This window comes from Ptychodera flava, chromosome 11 (genome assembly GCF_041260155.1).
Source record: "Ptychodera flava strain L36383 chromosome 11, AS_Pfla_20210202, whole genome shotgun sequence".
Lineage (NCBI taxonomy): Eukaryota > Metazoa > Hemichordata > Enteropneusta > Ptychoderidae > Ptychodera > Ptychodera flava.
The window spans coordinates 41,786,868-41,809,175 of record NC_091938.1 but is presented as its reverse complement, the minus strand read 5'-3'; the positions used below and the strand labels follow the sequence as shown (position 1 = coordinate 41,809,175).

General features: G+C 40.5%; 1 protein-coding gene across 1 annotated transcript; it reads left to right on the top strand.

Moving 5' to 3' along the window:
- Positions 1 to 6,299: 6,299 nt before the first annotated feature.
- LOC139144563 (nuclear nucleic acid-binding protein C1D-like) lies at positions 6,300 to 21,189 on the top strand. The gene is made up of 6 exons (XM_070715273.1): positions 6,300 to 6,553; positions 9,439 to 9,508; positions 13,469 to 13,524; positions 19,893 to 19,947; positions 20,644 to 20,718; positions 21,005 to 21,189. The coding sequence occupies exons 1-6, from the start codon at positions 6,404 to 6,406 to the stop codon at positions 21,091 to 21,093; spliced, it is 495 nt and encodes a 164-aa protein (XP_070571374.1). The 5' UTR covers positions 6,300 to 6,403; the 3' UTR covers positions 21,094 to 21,189.
- The last annotated feature ends 1,119 nt before the right edge of the window (positions 21,190 to 22,308 follow it).

Here is a 22,308-nt window from a genome sequence, read left to right as displayed (position 1 = left end):
TAGCTCCTAAGGGATATTTTACCAGTTAAATTAAGTAGCAGAAGTATCGTTGGTAGACATCTTTCAATATAAACTGCTGTTCTTTCTACTTGCACAGAACAAGTTATTTATAGGTACAGTTGTGAACCAGTGATGTGGTATAGTTATGAACAATGCATTACAAACTTAATGACAAATTTTAAAAAAAATTGCACTGCTACTCCATTTGAAAAAAAATTGATGCAGGTCTGACAGTGGAAATAAAAAATTGCTGTCACTCTGACTGGAAAAAAAATTTGCTCCCATACCCACTTTCTCCATACACCCCCCCTGAAATCAAATGGTTCTCCCCTTATTGGTTTTAGAGAGTGGGTAACAGGAAATACTAGCACTACATGAGGGCGTTATTAACTTCTATGCCCCTAACAACACAGACCTACCTGTAATACAATAAAGTTATTGACGCAAAAGGTTTTTTTTTGCAAGAACTGTGAGGGCGCTGTAATATATCATAAAACATCTGTGTCTCTCTTGGCACTTGGCATTGTTTATCGTTCCCAATATTGTAACCTAAAAACGCAGGACCTACAGGCAGAACCAAGCAAATATGCAAATGCCACCGTTTCTGTTACCGGGAAGCATAAAATTGTAATGCTATTTTACAAATGAAACAAAAAGTTCATTTATGCAAGGTACACCATGAAGGGTCAGAAACGCCATGGTGTTGGAATTTCGGATGTAAGCTTATATGCAATTCCATTGCCCACCGGTCATCAATTTTGAGACTATATTCTGGAAGACGGGGTCAGTGGATTCGTAGGGGGATGGATGATTCTCAATATTTGAAGTAAGGGGGTCATCGTATTTTTGAGTTGCTGAAGTAAGTTGATCCAATTTCTGACTATCAGTTTGCTATTGTTAAAAATAACTTTGGTGATTCCATTATGACATTAATATTTACTACTGAGGTAAATGACATAGGCCTTTATTGTGATCGTCTCGTCTTGAAACTTTTAAACTGGTATGTACATTCCTTAAGAGCCTGTGAAAGTCTTTGAATTTCAAAGCCTCCAGGAAAATCCTTGAAAAGTCTTTCAAAATGACTTGGAATCCTAGAAAATTGATGATCCCACGATGTTTGAAATCACTAAATGATATGTAATGATATTGTAAAGATGGTCCATAAAATGATATACCGTAATACATCAGTGTGAAAATAGGGCTAAGGACCGTTCAGTTTTTACGGCCGGGGGGGGGCGGCAAAATCTTGTCGCCGGTGTTCAAAAAATATAGACCCCCCCTGAATTTTCGCGAAAAAATGATGACCCCCCCCTTTGTCAGACGAAAAAATTTGATGACCCCCCCCCCCCCCCCCCCCCCCCCCCCCCGCTGAAAAATACCAAAACCCATATGTCAAATTTACCCGCACGGTTTTGGATTTGAACTCCGGTACGCGGCGCACTTTTATTCGTGTAGCAGAGATGAAAGTGCACAAACTTCTCAGCCACATCCATGCAAACGTCTGTTAATTAGGACGACTGTAAGGCAATTTTGAACTTCATTTCCATGGACAACTTATGTCCATGGACATTGTACAAAGTAAACTTTATTTGAGTGGTTCGCCAAAGGCAGCCCTCCGGTTAAGAGGGTCATGGGCCATTACGTAAAGTCAACTTTATTCTAGTGGGCAACCAAAGGTGGCCCGCTGGTAAAAGAGGGTCGATCATGGCCATTGCACGAAGTAAACTTTACTGACCATGGCCGCTGAAGGCGTCCGGCCGTTAAGATGGTCATGCGGTATTACAATAAAGTCAATTTATTGCAGTGGGCCGCTGCAGGCAGCCCGCCGGTAAAGAGGGTCGATCATGGCCATTGCATGAAGTAAACCTAATTTGAGTGGGCCACCAAAGGCGTCTGCCCGTTAAGAGGGTCATGGGTAATACATAAAGTATATATTTATTGTAGTGGGCCGCCGAAGGCGGCCCGCCGGTAAAGAGGGTCGATCATGGCCATGGCATAACGTGAACTTTATTGTAGGTATTATGTTTTTGAAAATGTGGTGACCCCCCCTTTCCTACCAGTGAAAAAGTGATGACCCCCCCTTCGTGGATTCCAAAATTATGATGACCCCCCCCCCCTGGATTTTGCCGGCCCCCCCCCGGCCGTAAAAACTGAACGGTCCCTAATGTCCTTGTAGCTACTGTATATGTCGATGGCATGGAAGACGTACATAGCATATGACCAGATAGAGTGAGTGCAGAGTATTCCTTACAGACCCCTATATACACAGACATTCATCAATAGCCAACATAAAAAACAACGGCCATCTACGCCTAAAGTGTCTTTGCCATCGTTCTCTCACACGACGTGGACACTTATACAGGCAGTTGTGGGTGTACACAATCTTGAAACGTTAAAGACCTATTAGACAAGCGGGTTCTAAGATGATGATTCATTAAATATTCAAACTAAAAATAATTTGATACTGCGTAATACCGTTCAGTTTCAGTGCATCTCTGTATGAGCAACATGTATAACAAGTGTCATGAACTTTTGACACAGTCTTACTGGATGCATTACGTTTTATGGGGCTTGACTCAAAACATCTACAATACTTATTCGTCCAGCATAGCAGTCTGCTGAAACCCTCTGGAAATAGATGTTTCAGCAAATGGCCTAGTGGCTGATATAGCAGTGCTGTGATATAAGAGAGAATTCAGAGGATAAGTGTGAGCACTTTTTGGCAAAACCATAATTAATAACATTTGTAATACATAAAAATTAATTCTCCCGCCATTTAAAAAAATACCAACAATGGTGTTGCTCCCAGTAGCAAACAAAAAGATGTATTCCTAGTTTCATTTCTGAACTGAAATTGCTATTGTGTTTGCAAAGAATTTGAACTTTCAATTTTTCGTCAGCAGTTCATTATGACGACAAGTTTTCAATTTTGTTGAAGATTGATCGATTGATTAAAAAGCACAACAGCAGAGTTTAAAAACCCTGGACAGAGGCAGTCATGTTATAGATATTGGCAGCAGTGATGTTGACCATTTCACAATGTTATCTTCTGCATCGTCCACAATTACTAGTGACTAAAATGTTCCAACTTCAAACCAGTGTTTGTCAAGTCAGTTCCAGAAGCATAATCTCACATATAATGGTGACACGGTAACGGCGCAAATTAAAAGAGCGATGTCTACGTTTTTCCTCCACTGAAATATTAGGCTACGAATGCATGTGATCTAATTGCACCTGGAAATGTGAATAATAACAATTACCCAATCACGCACTACGTAGAACGTCTATGGTCCAAATCAGCAATAGTTTATTAGTCAATTCGTGAATAAGTGAATAACACATATCCAGCCGTATAATGGGTTGGGTTTTGCTTGTGAATCTGCACTGTTCGTAATAAAAGTTTCGCAACTTCTGTAATACGTAAAGCCTTATCGAGAAAATCAGTGTTTTTGGAAATGTCGTCCAAAACTCCCCAAAATCGCAGTATAAATTCGTTAATTCGTAAATTCGAGTACCTGAAGGTTAACGGGAAACAGCGGCCACTTTTAGAGCTGAGGCGTCAACACTTCAGATTTCGAATAAGGAATAAGTCACACACTTCAAATTTCGATAGCTTTGAATAAGGAATAAGTAATAAGGAATAACGAACAAACTTCACATTTTGAATAAGGAATAAGTAATAAGGAATAAGTAACAAACTTCACGTTTGAATAAGGAATAAGGAAAAAGGAATAAGTAACAAACTTCACGTTCGAATAAGGAATAAGGAAAAAGGAATAAGTAACAAACTTCGAATAAGGAATAAGGAAAAAGGAATAAGTAACAAACTTCGAATAAGGAATAAGGAAAAAGGAATAAGTAACAAACTTCACGGATCCATTAATAATTAGGCCTAAGTTGCGTTGGACCAGGTTTTCGATTGATCAAGCAGACTACTCCGCCCATAAAGGCCCATGATTTGGCATGACCACTGTTGTTGGACATTAGGCCTACATCTGTATATGGACGGGTACGATAATCGTTCATTCTGTAAAATTTGTCTCACTAGCTTGTTCCCAAAAGCCCGGGAGGAATATGGTCACCACCGGGAAGCAAGCACTTCGTGAAGTCTTCGTCCCATCATGAAAGTCTTTTCTTTACATAAGACTCCGCCTTCGGTAAAAACAGGGGCAATTAATAGATATTAGATACGGACTGCTCTCTTTGAAATACCAGAGACAGCGAGGGTAAAGCATCGGGCCAAGGTCCCTCCACAAAATGTGATCAGGCATACACGTAAGGCCGCGTTCAAAAAAAATGGTGAAAGGGGGGGGGGCTGGAGGAATCGCGATTGAAATCTTATTTTTTTTCAGATCCCCCCCTCAATACCCTCAAAAATTTTCAAGTCCCCTCCTCAATACCCTCAAAAATTTTCAAGTCCCCCCCCAAATTACCATATAGCCGCATATTTATTGGAAATGCACGCAGAGTAAAAAAAAAACATGTAATGTGTCGACCTGCACGCAAATGTTCAACACTATCTCTTTATATCAGCAGGTTGTAGAGTCATATACTTAGGGCAAGTTCTTAAATTGATTCATTTTTAAATGCATCAGTGAACTTTTTGGATTTCTCAGTCTAAGCCGACTTGAGTTTATCCAACTCTGGCCAGTTCAATGGCACCAGATGAAAAGCACACAAAATGACAATCATGAGAGAGTATGAAAATTGTGTATTCCTAGCTACGTTTAACCAAATTGTGAAAAAATGAGCACAGTGACCTACCAAAATTTTTTTTTTCAAAAGTACAAGACATATACAACTTAGATGCCACTTATAAAATGTTTTACAAAATTGACAATACTGAAAGGTTAAAATATTCCATGAAAATAATGTTTTAATCTCAGAAATTTTGGGTGCAATAATGGCAAATTTGATAAAAATAAAAGATTCAATTTAGTCACACATTTTTCCATTTAAATTAGAGTCTTTACTGTTCAAAAGTTTTACTTTTGTGTTATTGGTACAATGAGATGTGAAAATTTCATTCACTGCATCAACTTGAAATGAATGGTTTTATATATTTATTTTAACTGATTTTAGAAAAACTGACTTTTCATCGTACATTTGTATAAGATCAATTATGGTGACCTCATCTTTTTTCTCTAATATTTGATTGTTCTCATATGCCAGAATTCAAAAATCCATGGTAACTGTTAGTTCCTAGTCTTCTATGTGTTGCTCTCTGGCTGGATCTTGTGTACAAGTAGATGTATGTTTCACTGTCAATTGAGTGTCCTATGACTGAAACTCTTCTTAAACTACATCAAAGTCATATTTAGACAAACGGGCTTTGTTGACAAACTGAATATTGTGTTTTCAACATGCTGTAGAGAGACACCAAGAAACTGTGTTTGATACATTGCATAGAAATATTGAAAAATTATCAACAGTTGTAGCTCCTGCCCCCATTACAAGGCCAACTTGTTCTACGAAAATTTAATGGCATTCATACGTTTTTAGACTTTTTCGAGATTAAAGACATAAAATATGACAAAACGGTTCTAGATTTTGTTTAATTATTACTAACATTAGCACCATTGGACGACATCAAAATGTTTTCAGGTTCCCCCTATAGGCAGAGCAAAACTTTCAATTCCCCCCCCCTCGACTACCCAAAAAATTTCGAATCCCCCCCTGAATTCCTCCAGCCCCCCACCACTTCTTTTGAACGCGGCCTAACACAGGTATTTAGTACCTTGAAGAAAGTTTATTATATGAGACCATCATGATTGGTCATAAACTCCAGGACAAAAAGTGCCTGCATTATTCTCATTTAAAAAGTTTATCAGCGAACGAGCTTTATTGTTCCGGGAAAGTAGAGCAGATTATTCCACTTGTTCCAGTGATACACAAAAGGAAAAGACCCTAAAAAGGGTTATGGAGTATAATTTTCTAGATCTTTAATTGCTATAATTACGCCTATAGTGAAGAACAGTGATTTGTGCTGATCCTCCATCCACTTGCCTTCCCGCTGTTAAACAGTTTGTTTATTGTACAACTTCAATACTTTGTAGTCCTCTTGAAAGTGTTCAGTTTTGTATTTTGTTCAATGTTGGAATGTACCATACCACACTCTCTGCTAGCGTGAGTTACGTATAATAAAGATTGAAAGATGACGCTGTAGTCCGGTGTCACCTTTCGTACAAGAGTTTACAGCCTCGTTCAAGACATTAATTATCTGTGCCCGAGAATATTGAGAAGCAGTCAGGAATATGGAAAATTGCAAATATATGATGAAATCAACGAAAAGTTGAAAGGACAACTCATCGTAAGAAGTATACAAATAGGAGCGGATAAGTACATAAATCTCTTGCATAATTTTGAAATCTGGACCATGGCATGACCCACCGACGACCTAAAAATGGCGTCCGATGCACAGCAGCACTCGAGCTCGGCTGACTATCCACCTGAAATAAATGAAGCCTTGGTGGCCTTCGAGTCGTCTTTACAGGATATAGATGGGATTTTGAAGCCTCTATTAGAAACTCCACTTAGTGATATTGAAGAAAAGGTAAGCCAATACAAAATTATGTCTGCTTGCTGTGGGAGTCTCTCGAGCAGTGTGGTTTGTAACTTTGAGTCGGACTGGATTTTCGTGGGTGTATTGCATCTGGCAAAGTTCAACATTAGCAACCGTATTTGGTGGGCAGAAGTTTCCAAAAATTTGAACTAGGTTTTAAGATTGCATCGTACCGATAAAAATAAAATTTAAAGAATTCAATGCATTTGACGAGTAACTTTCATCAGCATCGATACATCCGTGAATGCAACACGAAGACAGGCTTCGAGAGGGCGCACCACAGGAGAGGTGGAATTGATGCTCTGTGTTGCCTAGCAAATACTGCCTCTCCTTGGTCATTTAGTTGGATCCATGTCTACATACTCTGCTATTGGTGCATAACACGGGTGAAAAAGCACGTGATTCAGGTACGGCACTATTGCGAACCTTACTTCCTGCTTTGGGAAAACCGTGGGTGCTAATTTGCACTGCATAGCTGAGCCTTTTTAGAGCATAGAACCAGCAGTAAAATGTCTAAGGTACAATTTGCCCGTATGGCCATTCCTTCCCTTCTTAGAAAATGATGTCAAAAGTCATAGATGTGTCAAAGTATAAATTTCGTCAGCAGTTTCTCGGAAGAAAAAAGACATTTTTGGGAAATTTTTGCTCTCATTTTGACTTCCTGGTCTTCACAACATTCTCTGTGAAATGCAACTATTTCCGTTCATGCGATCTCTCATTGCGGCCTTTCGCGCAAGAGTAGACGACGTAGACAACTTCAAAGATGGCACTCCCTCTGACCTCCGATGTACTTGGACATAAAGCCAGGTATTTTGTGAATAACCTTATTATTATACATCTTTTAGTCCAATTTTACCTGAAAAAAGTCGAAATTTAGGCGTTTTTTAAATGCTTCTCGCGCACTGCACTGAGCAATCGCGAGCAGACTGGGAACGCGTTCAGCGCATCCGCTAAGCGCACAGAAAGAAATTTCAACCCACGCTGCGCAGTGCACGCAGTAGAAATTTTATGTCAGCAGCATAATTTCACTCAAATTCACCGGTTTTGGACTGACCATGAATTACTTTGTGAAGTACTGAATGTTAAGAAGTATATATTTTTGTAAAAAATGTAAAAATATTCTCTTCTTTTTCCTGGTGTTGACGTAAAGGTGTTTTGAGGTCAAAGGTCAAATAGCGTCCAATAACACCTAAAGTTATTGTACTCTGCGTCAAAGTTATTGGACTCCGCGTCCTCTGATACCAAAACTTACTGTACGACGAAACTCCATAGGTTACAGACGTAGGTGTATAATAATAGTCAGGACAGAGTGAGCATCACAATAGATCACATTTAGTCTCCTCTTCTCAACTGATAGCTAACTGATAGATACAAAAAGTTGTATTCATGGATACGAGGAATTTTAAAGCCATATGCAATCATTTCACTCAAACTTTGTACAAGGACAATATACAATGACAGACATATTTAACCCTTTTCCTGCCAGACAGTATCACTTCCCCATCAGCCAAGTCAGTAAAAAGCAGAAACATGATGTATTTATGTGGCTTGGTCTGTTATAGCATCATTAGTCAAAAAAATCAAGTTTACAGTATTTTTGTTTTCAACAGCCTTCAAATGTTCAATATTATATTAAAATACACCATATGGAATATGTTGTGTTTCATTCATTTTAACCATCTTGACCTGACAGTGAAATATGGACTTGGAAGGGTACATCTTAATTTGTGTCATGATGCCATCCAATATGACTGACAATTGGCCAGAGCCATTATTAGGGAACAGATATCATTGACATTCAAAGTTTGTATAACAATGTACCGTGATATACATTGGCATGTCAATTTTTGTTACAATAAAATCAAATATGGCAATTTTATCTCAATATTTTCATTTCTAGAGCCATTACACAGACATGTATGAACAGACTCCATTAAAACTTTACATGACACCAGTGTGCCATAATTTGTATACTAGATTAACTTGTTTCATGATAAGATCCAACACTGGTGGTCATTCAGTTACAAGTTTTTCAATTCTTTAACTATTTGGTAGATATGCCAGAGCAGATTTATTGTTTTCAATTAATAATGATATAAGAACCATGTACTGGGATGTTAGACAGTTTTACAATGTGATCAATGTTCTATTACACACATGTGTGTCCTGCATCCTTAAAACAGGACATATGGTGTTGAAGTCACTGCTGTGCAATGCACTCTTTGAGTATTTCCATGTCAATAACAAAAACTGTAACAGGGATCAACAGCTCTTCAAAACAACTGCTCCAGCAAGACATATCATCCATGATAACTTATTCATCAGAAATTCTGATCAGAAACTGCATGTCTTATTGCTTTCCAAGTAGTTGTTAGCTTCCTTGGATGTTCTGATTTGAGTTCATAAAAAATTACAACAACTTACTGTATGATGTACATATACATGATGTACATATACATGAAGGACATTGCCTTCGTGCAATCCTCAGTTTTCATTGAAGGTAACTAGTATACAAGCATAGTTGTATACGATATAAATATACCAATATATCAGACAGACATCAATTCAGATCAAAATTGGTGTTGTTTTTCGAGAGTATCATTGGTACTAACATAACTATGCACACATTTTAACAAATAGAAAATGAAATCAATCATGTAAGTTGTACATAAATAAATCAATGTCTCATAGAGATGTTAGCTCTGCTAAATACATTTTGCATAGAGTCCAAATGCTCCCATGAGCTACTCAAAATTACATTGTCATAACATTCTTTTTTAAATGTCCAATTTTGTACTTTTACAAGTTTCAGCCACTTAATGTTTTGCGACGTTAAGCCAAATCCCACAGAAAGTTTTTTCCCTTTTTCATTTCAGGTGACAGATCCACTTGAAAGAGCAAAGCTTGATCTTGTATCAGCATATTCCATGAATGCAATGTTCTGGAGTAAGTATGAACATAGCAGGGGGGTAACTAATACTCGTTCTGTCTCTACATGCTGACATGAAAACAGGAATAATCCAATAAAAAGCATGCACAAACATATATGCAGTATGCACATTTTTAATGTCGAGGAAGTTGAGTCATTTACAAATCTTAAACTTCATCTTTCTCATAATTTTATGTCACTGATTATTACATGTAGATATTCATAACAGTCATGATGTGTTGTTGCTCCACCATTAGTTTTATATACTTTGATTCAATCATATCACATTCAATCCCGTCACATTCAATCCTGTCACAATCCTTGTCACATTCAATCCTGTCACATTCAATCCTTGTCACATTCAATCCTATCACATTCAATCCTATCACATTCAATCCTATCACATTCAATCCTGTCACATTCAATCCTTGTCACATTCAATCCTTGTCACATTCAATCCTGTCACATTCAATCCTTGTCTCATTCAATCCTAACACATTCAATCCTTGTCACATTCAATCCTTGTCACATTCAATCCTTGTCACATTCAATCCTATCACATTCAATCCTTGTCACATTCAATCCTGTGACATTCAATCCTGTCTCATTCAATCCTTATCACATTCAATCCTTGTCACATTCAATCCTTGTCACATTCAATCCTATCACATTCAATCCTATCACATTCAATCCTTGTCACATTCAATCCTATCACATTTAATCCATGTCACATTCAATCCTAGTCACATTCAATCCTATCACATTCAATCCTATCACATTCAATCCTGTCACAATCCTTGTCACATTCAATCCTGTCACATTCAATCCTATCACATTCAATCCTGTCTCATTCAATCCTCGTCACATTCAATCCTATCACATTCAATCCTGTCACATTCAATCCTGGTCACATTCAATCCTTGTCTCATTCAATCCTATCACATTCAATCCTATGACATTCAATCCTGTCACATTCAATCCTGTCACATTCAATCCTATTCGATCCTGTCACATTCAATCTTGTCACATTCAATCCTGTCACATTCAATCCTACCATATTCTCTGTGAGGCGAAGCAATCTTCCTTGAGCATTATGTTCATCAATTTTGTATTTTTTGAGAAGTCAGTGACATTGCAAAGGACCATCAAACATGACAAAATAGAAGTAGACAACTCCACTTGTAGACATTCATGAAATATCTTACAATGTTTGGTATCTTTATGAAATATAGTGCACTTGCAGGTGTCATCATGATATATATGTCATTACATCATACCAGTATATTGATGGCTCAAATACAGTGATCTGATTGGTTGAGACGCAAAAAGATTCACGGTACATGTATAAATATTCGCAATATACCAGTCCATGGCTGGTATACACAACAGTTCTTGGCTAGAGCAAAAAATCCTTTAGGACGTTACATGCCTATGCTGTTATGATATAATAGCAATAAATCACACCAAGCAACGGTATGCCTCTTGATTTTGACCAGTTCACGACATATATGCACAAGCGCAGGGCTCGAAAAAATTTTTTAAAATTCACTTGCCATAGGGCAAGTGAATTTTCAATTTCACTTGTCCGGAAGAAAAATTCACTTGCCCTGAATTTCAGATGATTTAGGCCTAAGGAGTAAATGTGTATGGTTTTATTCATGTCATTGTAAAGAAACCGTAGCTACATGTAACTTACTGATAAATTTGTGTCCTTATTCTGTGTATCAAAAATAATATCTTATGTAATGTATACATGCACAGTGTTTCTGCCAGCTGTTGCTAGCATGGGGACACAGTGACCCATAGTAGGTCTTAATGGGGACAAATTAAATTTTGGGGGGACATGTGGTAGGCTAGTGTATTTCAATAAAACAACACCGGTACATTGTCATTGTGTGTCATCATGACCTGGTCCTTGTGTTAAATAGGCAAGTCAGGTAGGTGCACTAAGGGTAAGTATATTATAGGCCATCGGTGTTGTGTCAAATTGTGCCCATGTGAAACTTTCAGTATCATTTAGTTTACTGCTACCACATGGTATGTGCATAAACCGTGGGGTTCCCCTAAGTCACCAAAATGATTAGCCAACTCATTAGCCAAATCAAAAATCTTGTAGCCACTTTGAGCAACTTTTAAACAGTTTATGATCTCAAATGTAGCAACAGCTTTCTCGGCATTCAGGAATTCCTAATTTTACAAATCAACATGTTTTGTGTGTTGTTCATGATAGTTTTAATATTAAAGAAATATTTGTTTAGTTTTTAGTACATTAATTATCTGTGTTTTTTATGACATTGAAGGGATTGAAATACTTTTTCATTTCTAGTGGTTAACTTTTGCCACAAGAAATAATTAGGTGGCAATTCTAAAAATCAGGAAGCAATGTGAAGTGTATATTACCACAGATACAGAATATGTCTGCAGCATTGAGTCAGTGTTCACAGCATGACAACTTATCATACATATACACTACAAGTTCCTTATGTTGTTTTGTTAGCCACACAAATACAAATTTTCCATGCAGAAGAAAGCATTCAGTAGCATAGTGACAGTGTAGATACAAGTATTGTGGTGTTGTGTCATAGTAGTGATCAAGCAGGCTCAAGAGCATCTTCAGCATAAGTATTTTTCTTGAGACAAAAAGGGTCAGGTCAAAATCCTTTAAAACAAGACACAATGATATTGTTCAATTCATTTACCAATGTTTTAAAGAGTAATAATAGTTTTAATGATAATGATAACATTGTAGCCCAGGAACATTTTCATTTGATATTTTGATATCATCAAGAAATGTCTGGTGATGTTCACTATTACATCATTAAACTGGAGGAATCCGCAGAAATATTAATGTGATGATTTGAAATGGATATGCTTACTGCAACTACTGTTGACAATTTCCCTTTGCCATAACTATTAATAAAATTTAATTTAAAACTGACAGTCAAGCTAAAAAGCACCAAGAAATTACCTTTTATCATAAGATTGTACCTATTAGACCTCCCTAGGTGGTTTCTTTTGAACCATAATTGTGTACTAAAAGGGTCTTCATCCACGACATCACATAAGATGACCCAGATTTGACCTTTCAGAAAACCTCAAGTTTTTCTCCTTTTCCCTTGTATTCTGACTCTGTTTGTGAAAGTTTCCTTTGAAATGATGGTTTTTATTATCAAACTGAGTAATTGTAGGCCAAATTTTGATTCAAGCAAAGTAGGTAAAACTTGGACTAAAAAGGACGACCGGTACGAGGGACTCACAGGCAAAGCCAGGCCTCAGTGTATTCATGGTCGTCCATGATGTCGGTCTGTCCATGAGGGACTGAGAGGAACCGTGATTGCAATATCGAACAGCAACAATGTTTGCTTCACGTACCAGGGAATTTGTAACTTTGTAGAAAGGAGAGTAAAGTGTTTCAATACATTGTAATTTTGTAGGAAGGAGGGTAAATTGTTTCAACACCTTACAACATTTTATTGTAAGCTGTAGTTTTCTGTGAGGAGGCATCGTGACATGATTTCATGAGAAGGAAAAAACATAAGATCGTGCAAAGACGTCAATATTTTGCCATTTTGTAACCAAGCAGAACAGAGCTATTTTATCGGCCGGCCATATCGAAAGCGGTACACTCAAAGAACTAGAGAGTGGCAGCGCGTACGTACAGTGGCCTCATTGAAATTCACTTGTCCGTCGGGCTGGGAGAATGTTGTTTTCACTTGCCCGGACTCAAAATTCACTTGTCACGGGCGTCGGGCGGCGAGAATTTTCGAGCCCTGTATGCACAAGCGATAGCAAATGCATATTTCAGCACAACGTGGATTATCTGACACTGATATCATGCATCGTCAACATTACTTGAGTTCATCATTAATGTTGTAAAGGTATAACAAAAATACTAAAAACAACATTATTATTATTTTGAATTCCCTTATTTAATAGTTTAGCTCTTCTTGTGTAACCAATATGTACATTTTTTCCAGTTTATTTAACTACTCAGGGAATAAATCCAAAGGAACATCCAATCAAACAAGAACTGGTGAGTGATTATTTGTTTAGCAATTTTACCTTCATAATTGATAACTTGCCAAATCAAGATGAATTTAGAGTAATTTAAAAATAAACTGCCAGACCTTGACCTCCAGATACTTGATCCTGGCAAGGAGATATTCCAGAAGTTTCCTGGATCATAAACAGTATTGGCATTAACAATACAGTTTTCCCAATCATTAACACACCTTTTCCTGCCGAGCGCCCCTGTCCGTTATCCTGCCAAGTCGGTCAAAAACTGGCCCCCTTTTCCGTGTCTACAGAAGATTGGCTCTCCTGCACGCTTTCCTGCCAGGCATTTGGCGGGAAAATACCACATTTTCGGGGTACGATTACCGACCATATACGTGTTAGACTTCAAAAATTTTTGCATGCCCGTATAGAGGGGCAACCACTGATGAGGTTGTGTCGAGAAAATAACGAGGTCTTGGGCGTTGTTTGCCCCGGGGGACGTGCACTTTTATGCCCTTTTCTAGCTTACTTTTGCGGAAGTAAAGCTCGTTCGCCGTCACGCACATCCACACCGGGGAAACATCACCTCGCTCGTGAGTTAGTAGAAGACCCAGGGGTTAGTGCTATGGGTGCGGCAGCACCCTCAAACCTGTCCTGTTCCCCCTGGGTTGTGTCACTTGGCCACGTACTTTGAACGACTTGGAAGAGTCGCACAGTGCAGTCTGCTTTGACGTAGTGTCAACGACATAGCTTTCGCCATTGAAGGAAGGCGTGTACGTAGTTTGGCCAGTTCAGTGCATACTTAGCTCGTTAGTGTTACCGTTTCCTAACAGGTTAGTTGTGCAGTTGTTACTAAGGTGCAGTTTTGTACCACCTTAGCTCTGGACAGTGCAACTGCTCTATGCACTAACCCAAACGACAGATGGTTGGTACAACGTCTACGTCGCACGAGCACAGCCTCCGTTGGGCTGTGCCCCTCCCACGTGATACAACGCACGTTCATCCATTACTATAGCGTCCTTACGGATCTGCCAAAAACGAAAGTGGGGGTAAAAACAAAACAAACGAAAATATGCGATCATAGATAGTATTTTATTCGGGAATAATTTACATTATGCCGAACAATAAATCTCAGAGTCTGTCTCGACGTCCGAGTGCATGGTCCGTGTTACAAAGATTACAATCGGGGGATTGTACAAAATAATCCGTGTTTCAATTTACAATCAGCGGGATCGTAAAGCACAAACAAACGGCACAACCGTGCTCAAAATGTGATCATGGTCCGTGTTAAGAATACAGTCAAGCCACTGTGAGGCGAAGCTATCCCCTGTCCGTTATTTACGTCGGGTTCTCTTGCTGATGGGTGTCGTCGGGGCTGTGTGAGTAGAGGTCTGCACGCCAACGCTCCTCTTACCTCGTAGCATCATGCGATGATGAAAAGCCGCAAAACACTCGCCCTCGTGAAGATGAACCCCGCACAGACTACATCCTTTGGACGTCTCAGACAGTGTCCGCTCGCAGTGGTCTTACCCTCTCTGCTGCATACTTTACAGCATTTCTGCCGCCCCTCCAAACGGCTGACAACGTGCATCGGCTGATTTTGTGGATTTATGTAGAGGCAAGAGAAACGGTGGCCTCGACCTCTCTCACACTGGGCTGCGATCGCCCACAATAACCGCCAATGAGCTGTTTCCCGACACGCAGATGAAACATCTTATGGGTCAGCTTACTATCAGGGTGTACATGCTTGAAGCATATATATGCATTTACCCGGGCAACATCAATCAGGTAACATGCCAGATATGTCCACCATCTGTGATTCTTGCGCCAGTGTGAAAGTACTTGCGCTTCTGGTTGGCTCGGTCGACACCTCCCATGTACCGGCGATAATTATACAGCGACAGAGGCACTTGTCGCTGCTCGTCTCCCTCCCCTACTGGCACGCACTCCAAGGGTGGATAGACCGTATTCAAGATCAGCACCTGAGCGTTACTATCCTGATAAGCAGTGATGTTAAGACGAGAGTCCGTTCTGGTCGTTGCTTTCATATCCCCAACAGACAGAGGAAGGCGCTTCCTCTTACCCGGCGGAATTAATTGAGGGGGCATGGTGCGACGATTACGGCGGTTAAAGCTCCCGACCATGTAGATCCCGGTCTCCATCAGCTCTCTAGCAGTAACGACCGTGCTAAACAGGCTATCACAAAATAGGCTGTGATTATATCCACAAAATGGCTGGACCAGCTCCATCGTAATTCTTTTCACCACACCTCGCTCCTGCCGTCTCCCATCAGTCCGATCCCGAAATTTAACACCTAGGTACGGTGCAAAGTTAGCGATGTATGCAGTGCTAGAGTCGCACAGCTGCCATATCTTAAAACCGTCTCGGTCAGGCTTATGCGGTAATCTCTGCTTAAATTAGAACGGCCCTTAAATCGCACCATGCCTTCGTCGATGGAGATCTCTCTACCCATCTTATAATTATTTACGCATCTGTCAACTATGGCTCCATCCATGGATTGATTTTATAAAGGGGATCCTCCTGACACCGACGTCGGCGGCGTGCCTCATCAGGATCACGACGTGGATCGTTCTCTGGGTCTGCCAGATGAAAGTATCGCATAAGCTGCTGAAAGCGACTGCGGGTAATCACAGTAGAAATACCCTGGTTTCTCAGAAATGGATCGCTAGACCAATAATCCTCCACTGATGATTTACGGTCGATACCCATACAGACTAAGACGCCAATGAACGCCTGCACCTCTCGGTAGTCAGCGTTACGCCAGTATTTATCGATCTTTCTAGCGATATATCGCTGGTGGAATTTGGCGTATTTATTAGTCTCGTCCTTTGCCAATCTGATCAGTGTAGCTGGAATAAACTTAAAAAAGTAATCGATCTCACGGGAGTGGCTGGGCAAGGTGAAGTCGGTCCTCTTTCATGGTCAAAATCGGTCTCCTCAAATATATTAGCATCGGTAGTTTCTGACATATGCCAGACAGGAGGGGTGTCGTCCTCCGCCAACACAGCAGCAACGTCATCATCGTCGTCAGAGCTTGCCTCACCTACATACTGCCTGTCATAAAAGTCATCGTCCTCTGCCGCATCCTCGTCAACCTCCGAGTCGGACTCAGTGGTGATATCACCGTCGTCTGGGCGTCTGGGTCTGAACTCGCCCGTAGCGGCATCAAGGATCATATCTGGCTCAAAATTAGGTCGGCTGTCCTGATAACGAACCCTCCGCACTATCTTTTTTGGCGGGGACATCGCAGCACACAAAACTATGGCAGGAGCGGGCTGGGCAGCCTCTGCTGATGACGAGGACTCAACCTCTTTCGCACTGGGCACAGGAACCTCTCCTGACGCAGGATGAGGGCTCATGGTGCACGCAACAGGTGGTGTCTCTCCCGGAGCAGCCGGGGAGAACCAATGGCATCAGCCGTCTCGTTACTAACTGTCTCACTAGCAGCAGCAGACGTAGTCTCTGCAGATGTAGTCTCTCCCACCAGAGCAGATGTAGTCTCTGCAGGTGAAGTAGTCTCTCCCGGAGCAGCCGGGTGAGAACCACTGGCAACCGGTGACCCATCATCATCCTCATCGGCAGAACGATCAGTCTTACGTTTACGCTTACCACTGGGTTTTTCAGCCGGAGATAGCTTCGCCTTACGGGAGCGTTTCTTGCCCGACTTCTTAGAACGTTTACTAGGGACATCACAACGATCGCTACCACTACCGCCCGGAGACTCTGCATCTTTGAGCTTCAGTCGTCTGCTCGCCTTCAGAAAACTCTTGCGGTCTGTCAAGCTCATGTCTGAACAGTGTCGACAGACTAGCAGGTCCCACCCTTTTAAAGCCACAGGGAACAAAGCCCTGGACATGATTTGACGTAGGGGTGTTTATATATGCAGCCACCTGTTATTATAATGGACCTATGGCAATCAGTCCACCAACCGGCGCTGACATTCCTACCCGTCATGTAAATTGCCTGTCCGTACCATTTGATATGCTAATAATACTCATTTGCAATGCAAATCCCTCGACCACTTACCATAACATAGTCAATGTCATTAGCATCTCAACTTGACATTCCGTCCAGCTGGGTACGTGGCATGCGCACCTGCCACCCAAGGACGTTGGCCCAAGCCCATGTTTAGTACGGGTGGGAAACCCGTATCTTTAACCTCATGTTCCTTCTAAGTACGCCTGCGCAGGCGTATTGTCATCCAAGTCGGTGACAAGCCAACCCGACAGATCGCCCATTAAGCAGTATGGACTGGCCGTCTCGTTCTTGTACGGCAACGAACAGTGCTTCAGCGGCTTTTTTAGGTCATAACCATCGCCTGCCGAGCGGCTTACCCAACTAAGGCGGTCAAAGATGAAGGATGCCAAAATTGTCAACAGCTGTCTCGGCCTCGTCCGTTGGGCAAACATGGCTCCTTCAAATAACGTGGCCAGCACGTCTACGTCATCAGCGGTGATGACGACCCGTCATTGACGCCCGAGTGCGTAAAACTCGGAATATACCGACAGGTACCTCTACCTGAGTCGGTCATACTACGGTATAAACCAAACACAGGTCTGCCAACTCCCGTTAGACTCGGCCGTTAGCCGAACTTCACAGGGACAACATAGGCGTAACAAGTCGGTGAACAACGGTTCACGCACCTAACCGCAGCCGCCAAGTCGGTGAACAATGGTATCAATTTTGAGGCCATGTTCGTGAATGGCAAGGCTGAGGCGGTGTGTTTCGTTGCACGGCTTGAACGTCTAGAGCCAAGTGCAGCCGACAACGTCCGACATCTGAGTGGGTAGTCTTTTCGAGAAGGTAACAAGTCGGTTAAAAGCGGTGGTTACCCTTCACAAATGTCGCTCAAGTCCGTTCGGATCAGTTCCATGTCAGGGACTAATCAAGCCGAGTCCGTCAAATCCGTCCGCACTTCCCGTCAATCAGGACTAAGTCCGTGATTTTCGTCTCGCACCATTGGCAAAAATTGCACCGCCAGCTGAGGCGGTCTTAGGCGGTTGCCTTACAGATTAGCGTTGCCGAGACGGTCAATTTCGGCCGCAATCTATGTAGTGCCTCAGAGCCAAGTTAGCCCAAACTCCGCTAGGATACGTCACCGTGCTAACCTGCCAAGTACGCTACTCGTCCCCCCCAAAAAAACCAGTCCCCCAACGGGGTAGGGACTGGCTGGGTAGCTTCTGCACCTTTCCCTGTCGTTGGACTCCCTGTGAACCCATTTCGAGAGCAAACGCCGTTCCTCGCCCAAAACCTGACCTCGAACGACCCCTAGCGTGAGCAAGGGTTTGCTACACGTAGTTCCGTCGACTAGGCAGGAAAGGGGGTACCAAAAAGTAGCCCGATTTCCACCGCCTTGGCAGGATAACGGCCGTGGCTGCTCAGATTCTAGCTACACCGAATTTCAAGCGATTTTCACCGACTTGGCAGGAAAAGGGTTAATACACCTATCTCATAAAAGCATTTCATACCAGGATTTCAGTGAAAATGATAATTTGGATATATTTATGTTCTAATATATTATTTCCTCAAAGAGTGATGAGACCTTTAGGGCTATATCATCTACATGGGTTATGAAATAAGTGAAGGTAACTTTGAAGTGCATTGTCAAAATATCAACTATCAATGATTGTTGAATAGATACATCACACCAAATTGCAACTTAAAAATGTGATTGTTGATAGTATTTCATGGCATACCTAAAACAACACTGGGCCATATCCTCGCGATGATAATTATCATGTTTTTAGGAGCACTCCCACTGCTTTGTGCAGCAACTGGACCCCCTAGTATTATATCAATATGTAAAATAGCTCAGAGAGGGTCCAGCACTTTTCATCTCTCTTGCCTATTTAAGAAATACTGCCAAATATATCCATTAATTATGTGAAGAGTTTATTCTTTTCATCCATCACCAAACAATGCTAGCACTAAAAACTTACCCAAAGCTAGGGAAAAAATATTTTCCTCATTTCTTGCAATGTGTTAACTGAAATCAAACTACTGTTGCAAAACTTTTGACATAGCTGTTTTTGGACACAATTTATGAAAGGATGATAACAATTAAATGCTTACAGTTTAGGATCTGAATCTTTAGGATTCAGTGTCCATATGATCCTAGAAAGTCCTGGAATTTTGAAGCCTCCTGAAATAGAGTTGTTGAAATGCCTGGAAAATAGATAAGCCGTCCATGGTTCTTGAAAAACATGAAATGATCAGTTATGATTTCATTAAAATGATATGGTAAAATGATTTGCAAAAATGGTCTTTTGGACCTCAAAAAGTCCTTGAATTTACGGTGACATTCTTTAACTGCATGGACTTTTTTGATGTTTCACATGAAATAAATAACATTAGCTGAATGTATTCCATCCTGTTGATTTATAGGATAGAATTCGTAACTACATGAACAAAGTAAAAGAAATCACAGACAAAAAGAAAGGTAATTTTGATATTTATTTACATATTGTAAAACTCCTATTATCCTCAGCTTTTCAAGTCAGACTCTTCTTGTATTGACTGCATTTTTGTTGTTGACGTGTGAATTCTTGTCCAGACGAAAATTCAAATTTAATAAACAACATTACCGTACAAGTCATATAGCCACTGTGTTGACAAGCCAAATAATAGGTTTTTCAACATGCTTTGCGGAGTAGAACAAGAACTTGCAAGTGTCTCACAATTTACAAATCATCATAAGTTATGGCTGCTGGCCTGTAAATGCACAGGTCAAGTGAATGATACCGGTAGTATGAACAAAGATTGCACTAGGATTTAATCAAAACAGATAACAATGCATTCTAAAATATTAAGATGTCTCCAAAATGATAGATGCAATGCCCTGAAATAATTTTCATTTATCAACTGTGCATCGGAAATGTTTTGTGAAAGTCAAAACTTGTTATGTAAGGCATGTCAGCTTATTGAAATACAGTATGTACAAGTTTGTACCCAGGACCAGTGGCCATGTTATTGACTTCTTTGCCAGATCCAAAACTGACGTGAACAATGCTCTTTGTATTTGTATTTTGTGAAGACTGTAAATATTATACAGGTCATGCTATGGCAATCAGATACAGATAACATAAGTATTGATAATACTGTATAACCTTAAATCCATATTTTTATCATATTTCAGCTCCAAAACTTGACAAGAAAGCAGCAGCCCGGTTCATCAAAAGTTCCCTTTCAGTCGACAAATTGGAAGAGAAAGGTCTGTGTTTAGTCTGAAAGCTATCTCTCTCATTTCACAACCACAGTGTGTGGAGGGACTGTGTCACAACTAAATAAATCAATGACATTTGTGCATAAAGTCTGAATTCATGCTTATCTCATGTAAATGCTACATGTTAGGGTTTTACTAGACAGAGGAATCACTGGTGTTTAGTGAAAGAATGCATATCTCTGTGTTGGAATAGATTATTTATATATGACAATCTAAAATTTTGAAAAATGTATGACAATGGTGAATGATATTTGGATTTTTCTGTATGTTTCAGAATCATCCAGTGGGAACCCAGATAGTTCAAAGAGAAAACATAATGGCGACAGTAAGAAGAAAAAGAAAAAAAAGAAAATTAAAGACTAGATGTGTGTTTTGTACTTAATGCGTTATTCAATGTTTTCATATTTATAAAAAGACACATCAGTAATAAAATATACACCCAAACAGAGTTTAGTAAAATCTGGTTTCATTGACATTTATTATCTTCCAATGTTCCGTATTGGAAGAAAAAGGATAGACCAGTCATTTTAAAGCAATAATATAATTGAGTGTATATCAGCAGACCTAAGACTGCTGGTGGTCCGCAATCTTTTAGACTAAAAGATTCAGCCCTGAGTCATCTTTGCTTGCTAAGGTCTCTTTGTCCCGGCAGCTTGATGCTCCCCCAAACAGACTTTTACAGAATGATTTTCTTAGATTGTGTGGTTTAAAGTGCAGTGGTCGTCGCGCTGCACGTGCGCGATTTTTTGTTGATAAACATAAATGTTTGTAAACATAAAGTCTTCTCAACTTCAATTGGAGTGAGATGGGAGCGGTCCCTCACTTTGTTAACGTCTTTGTGAGACTCAACATCATGCATTTGGTAGGAAAATTTCACAGCTACACATAGGGACGTATTTAGAGATCCTGTGCACGGTCATGGCAGTGATCCAACGGCTAGCTAGTGTAGGCCTACCGGTGCTACGCAAACTTTGTTGTTGTATCTCCTGATTACCGGGTAGGTTTGAATCCTCTTTCAAATGAGATAACCCCCACATAACAAGAAGACCTATGAAAGGTGCTTCGCTTTACTTGATACCTGTACTCGGAATTCTCGTTTGCACCCTCAACGGGGTAAAAACTTCATAGTGGAGTTGGATTCTCCACAGCCGTGTGTAGCGCGCCATATACCCAGTTCTCTTGACACCGACGTTCATGCAGACCACGGAACAGATGCTTCTTGCTGCAGCGGGCATTGCTCTGCGAGCTGTAGATTTCTGTAGCTTGCGTTATTGTCAATTGTACTCCTGTTGGGCCTCTTGAAATGAAAGCTCTCGTCCTTGATAGTGATGTCGTAGACTAGAGCCCGGTCATTGATAGTCTGTTGGCATATACATGCGTACGGGTAAGTGTTTAGCTCCATGGCGATAACGGCAGCTGAGCCCCATTCAATTGATTCAAGAAAATCATGATAATTGTGATCTCAATCCAGCGTGTAATTACTGTTCAATATTCGGCAGATATTTAACTTTAAATTTATTGACCTTTTATTGCGTATTAGATTTGGTAGGTTGGTATGCTTGTGACAGATCAGCCGCC

What these genes read in the sequence shown, in the direction of transcription:
- LOC139144563 (XM_070715273.1), top strand. Translation starts at nt 6,404, where the DNA reads ATGGCGTCCGATGCACAGCAGCACTCGAGCTCGGCTGACTATCCACCT. An exon ending in ATCCAATCAAACAAGAACTG is followed by an intron (nt 13,525 to 19,892) that starts GTGAGTGATTAT and finishes GTTGATTTATAG; the next exon opens with GATAGAATTCGTAACTACAT. An exon ending in AATCACAGACAAAAAGAAAG is followed by an intron (nt 19,948 to 20,643) that starts GTAATTTTGATA and finishes ATCATATTTCAG; the next exon opens with CTCCAAAACTTGACAAGAAA.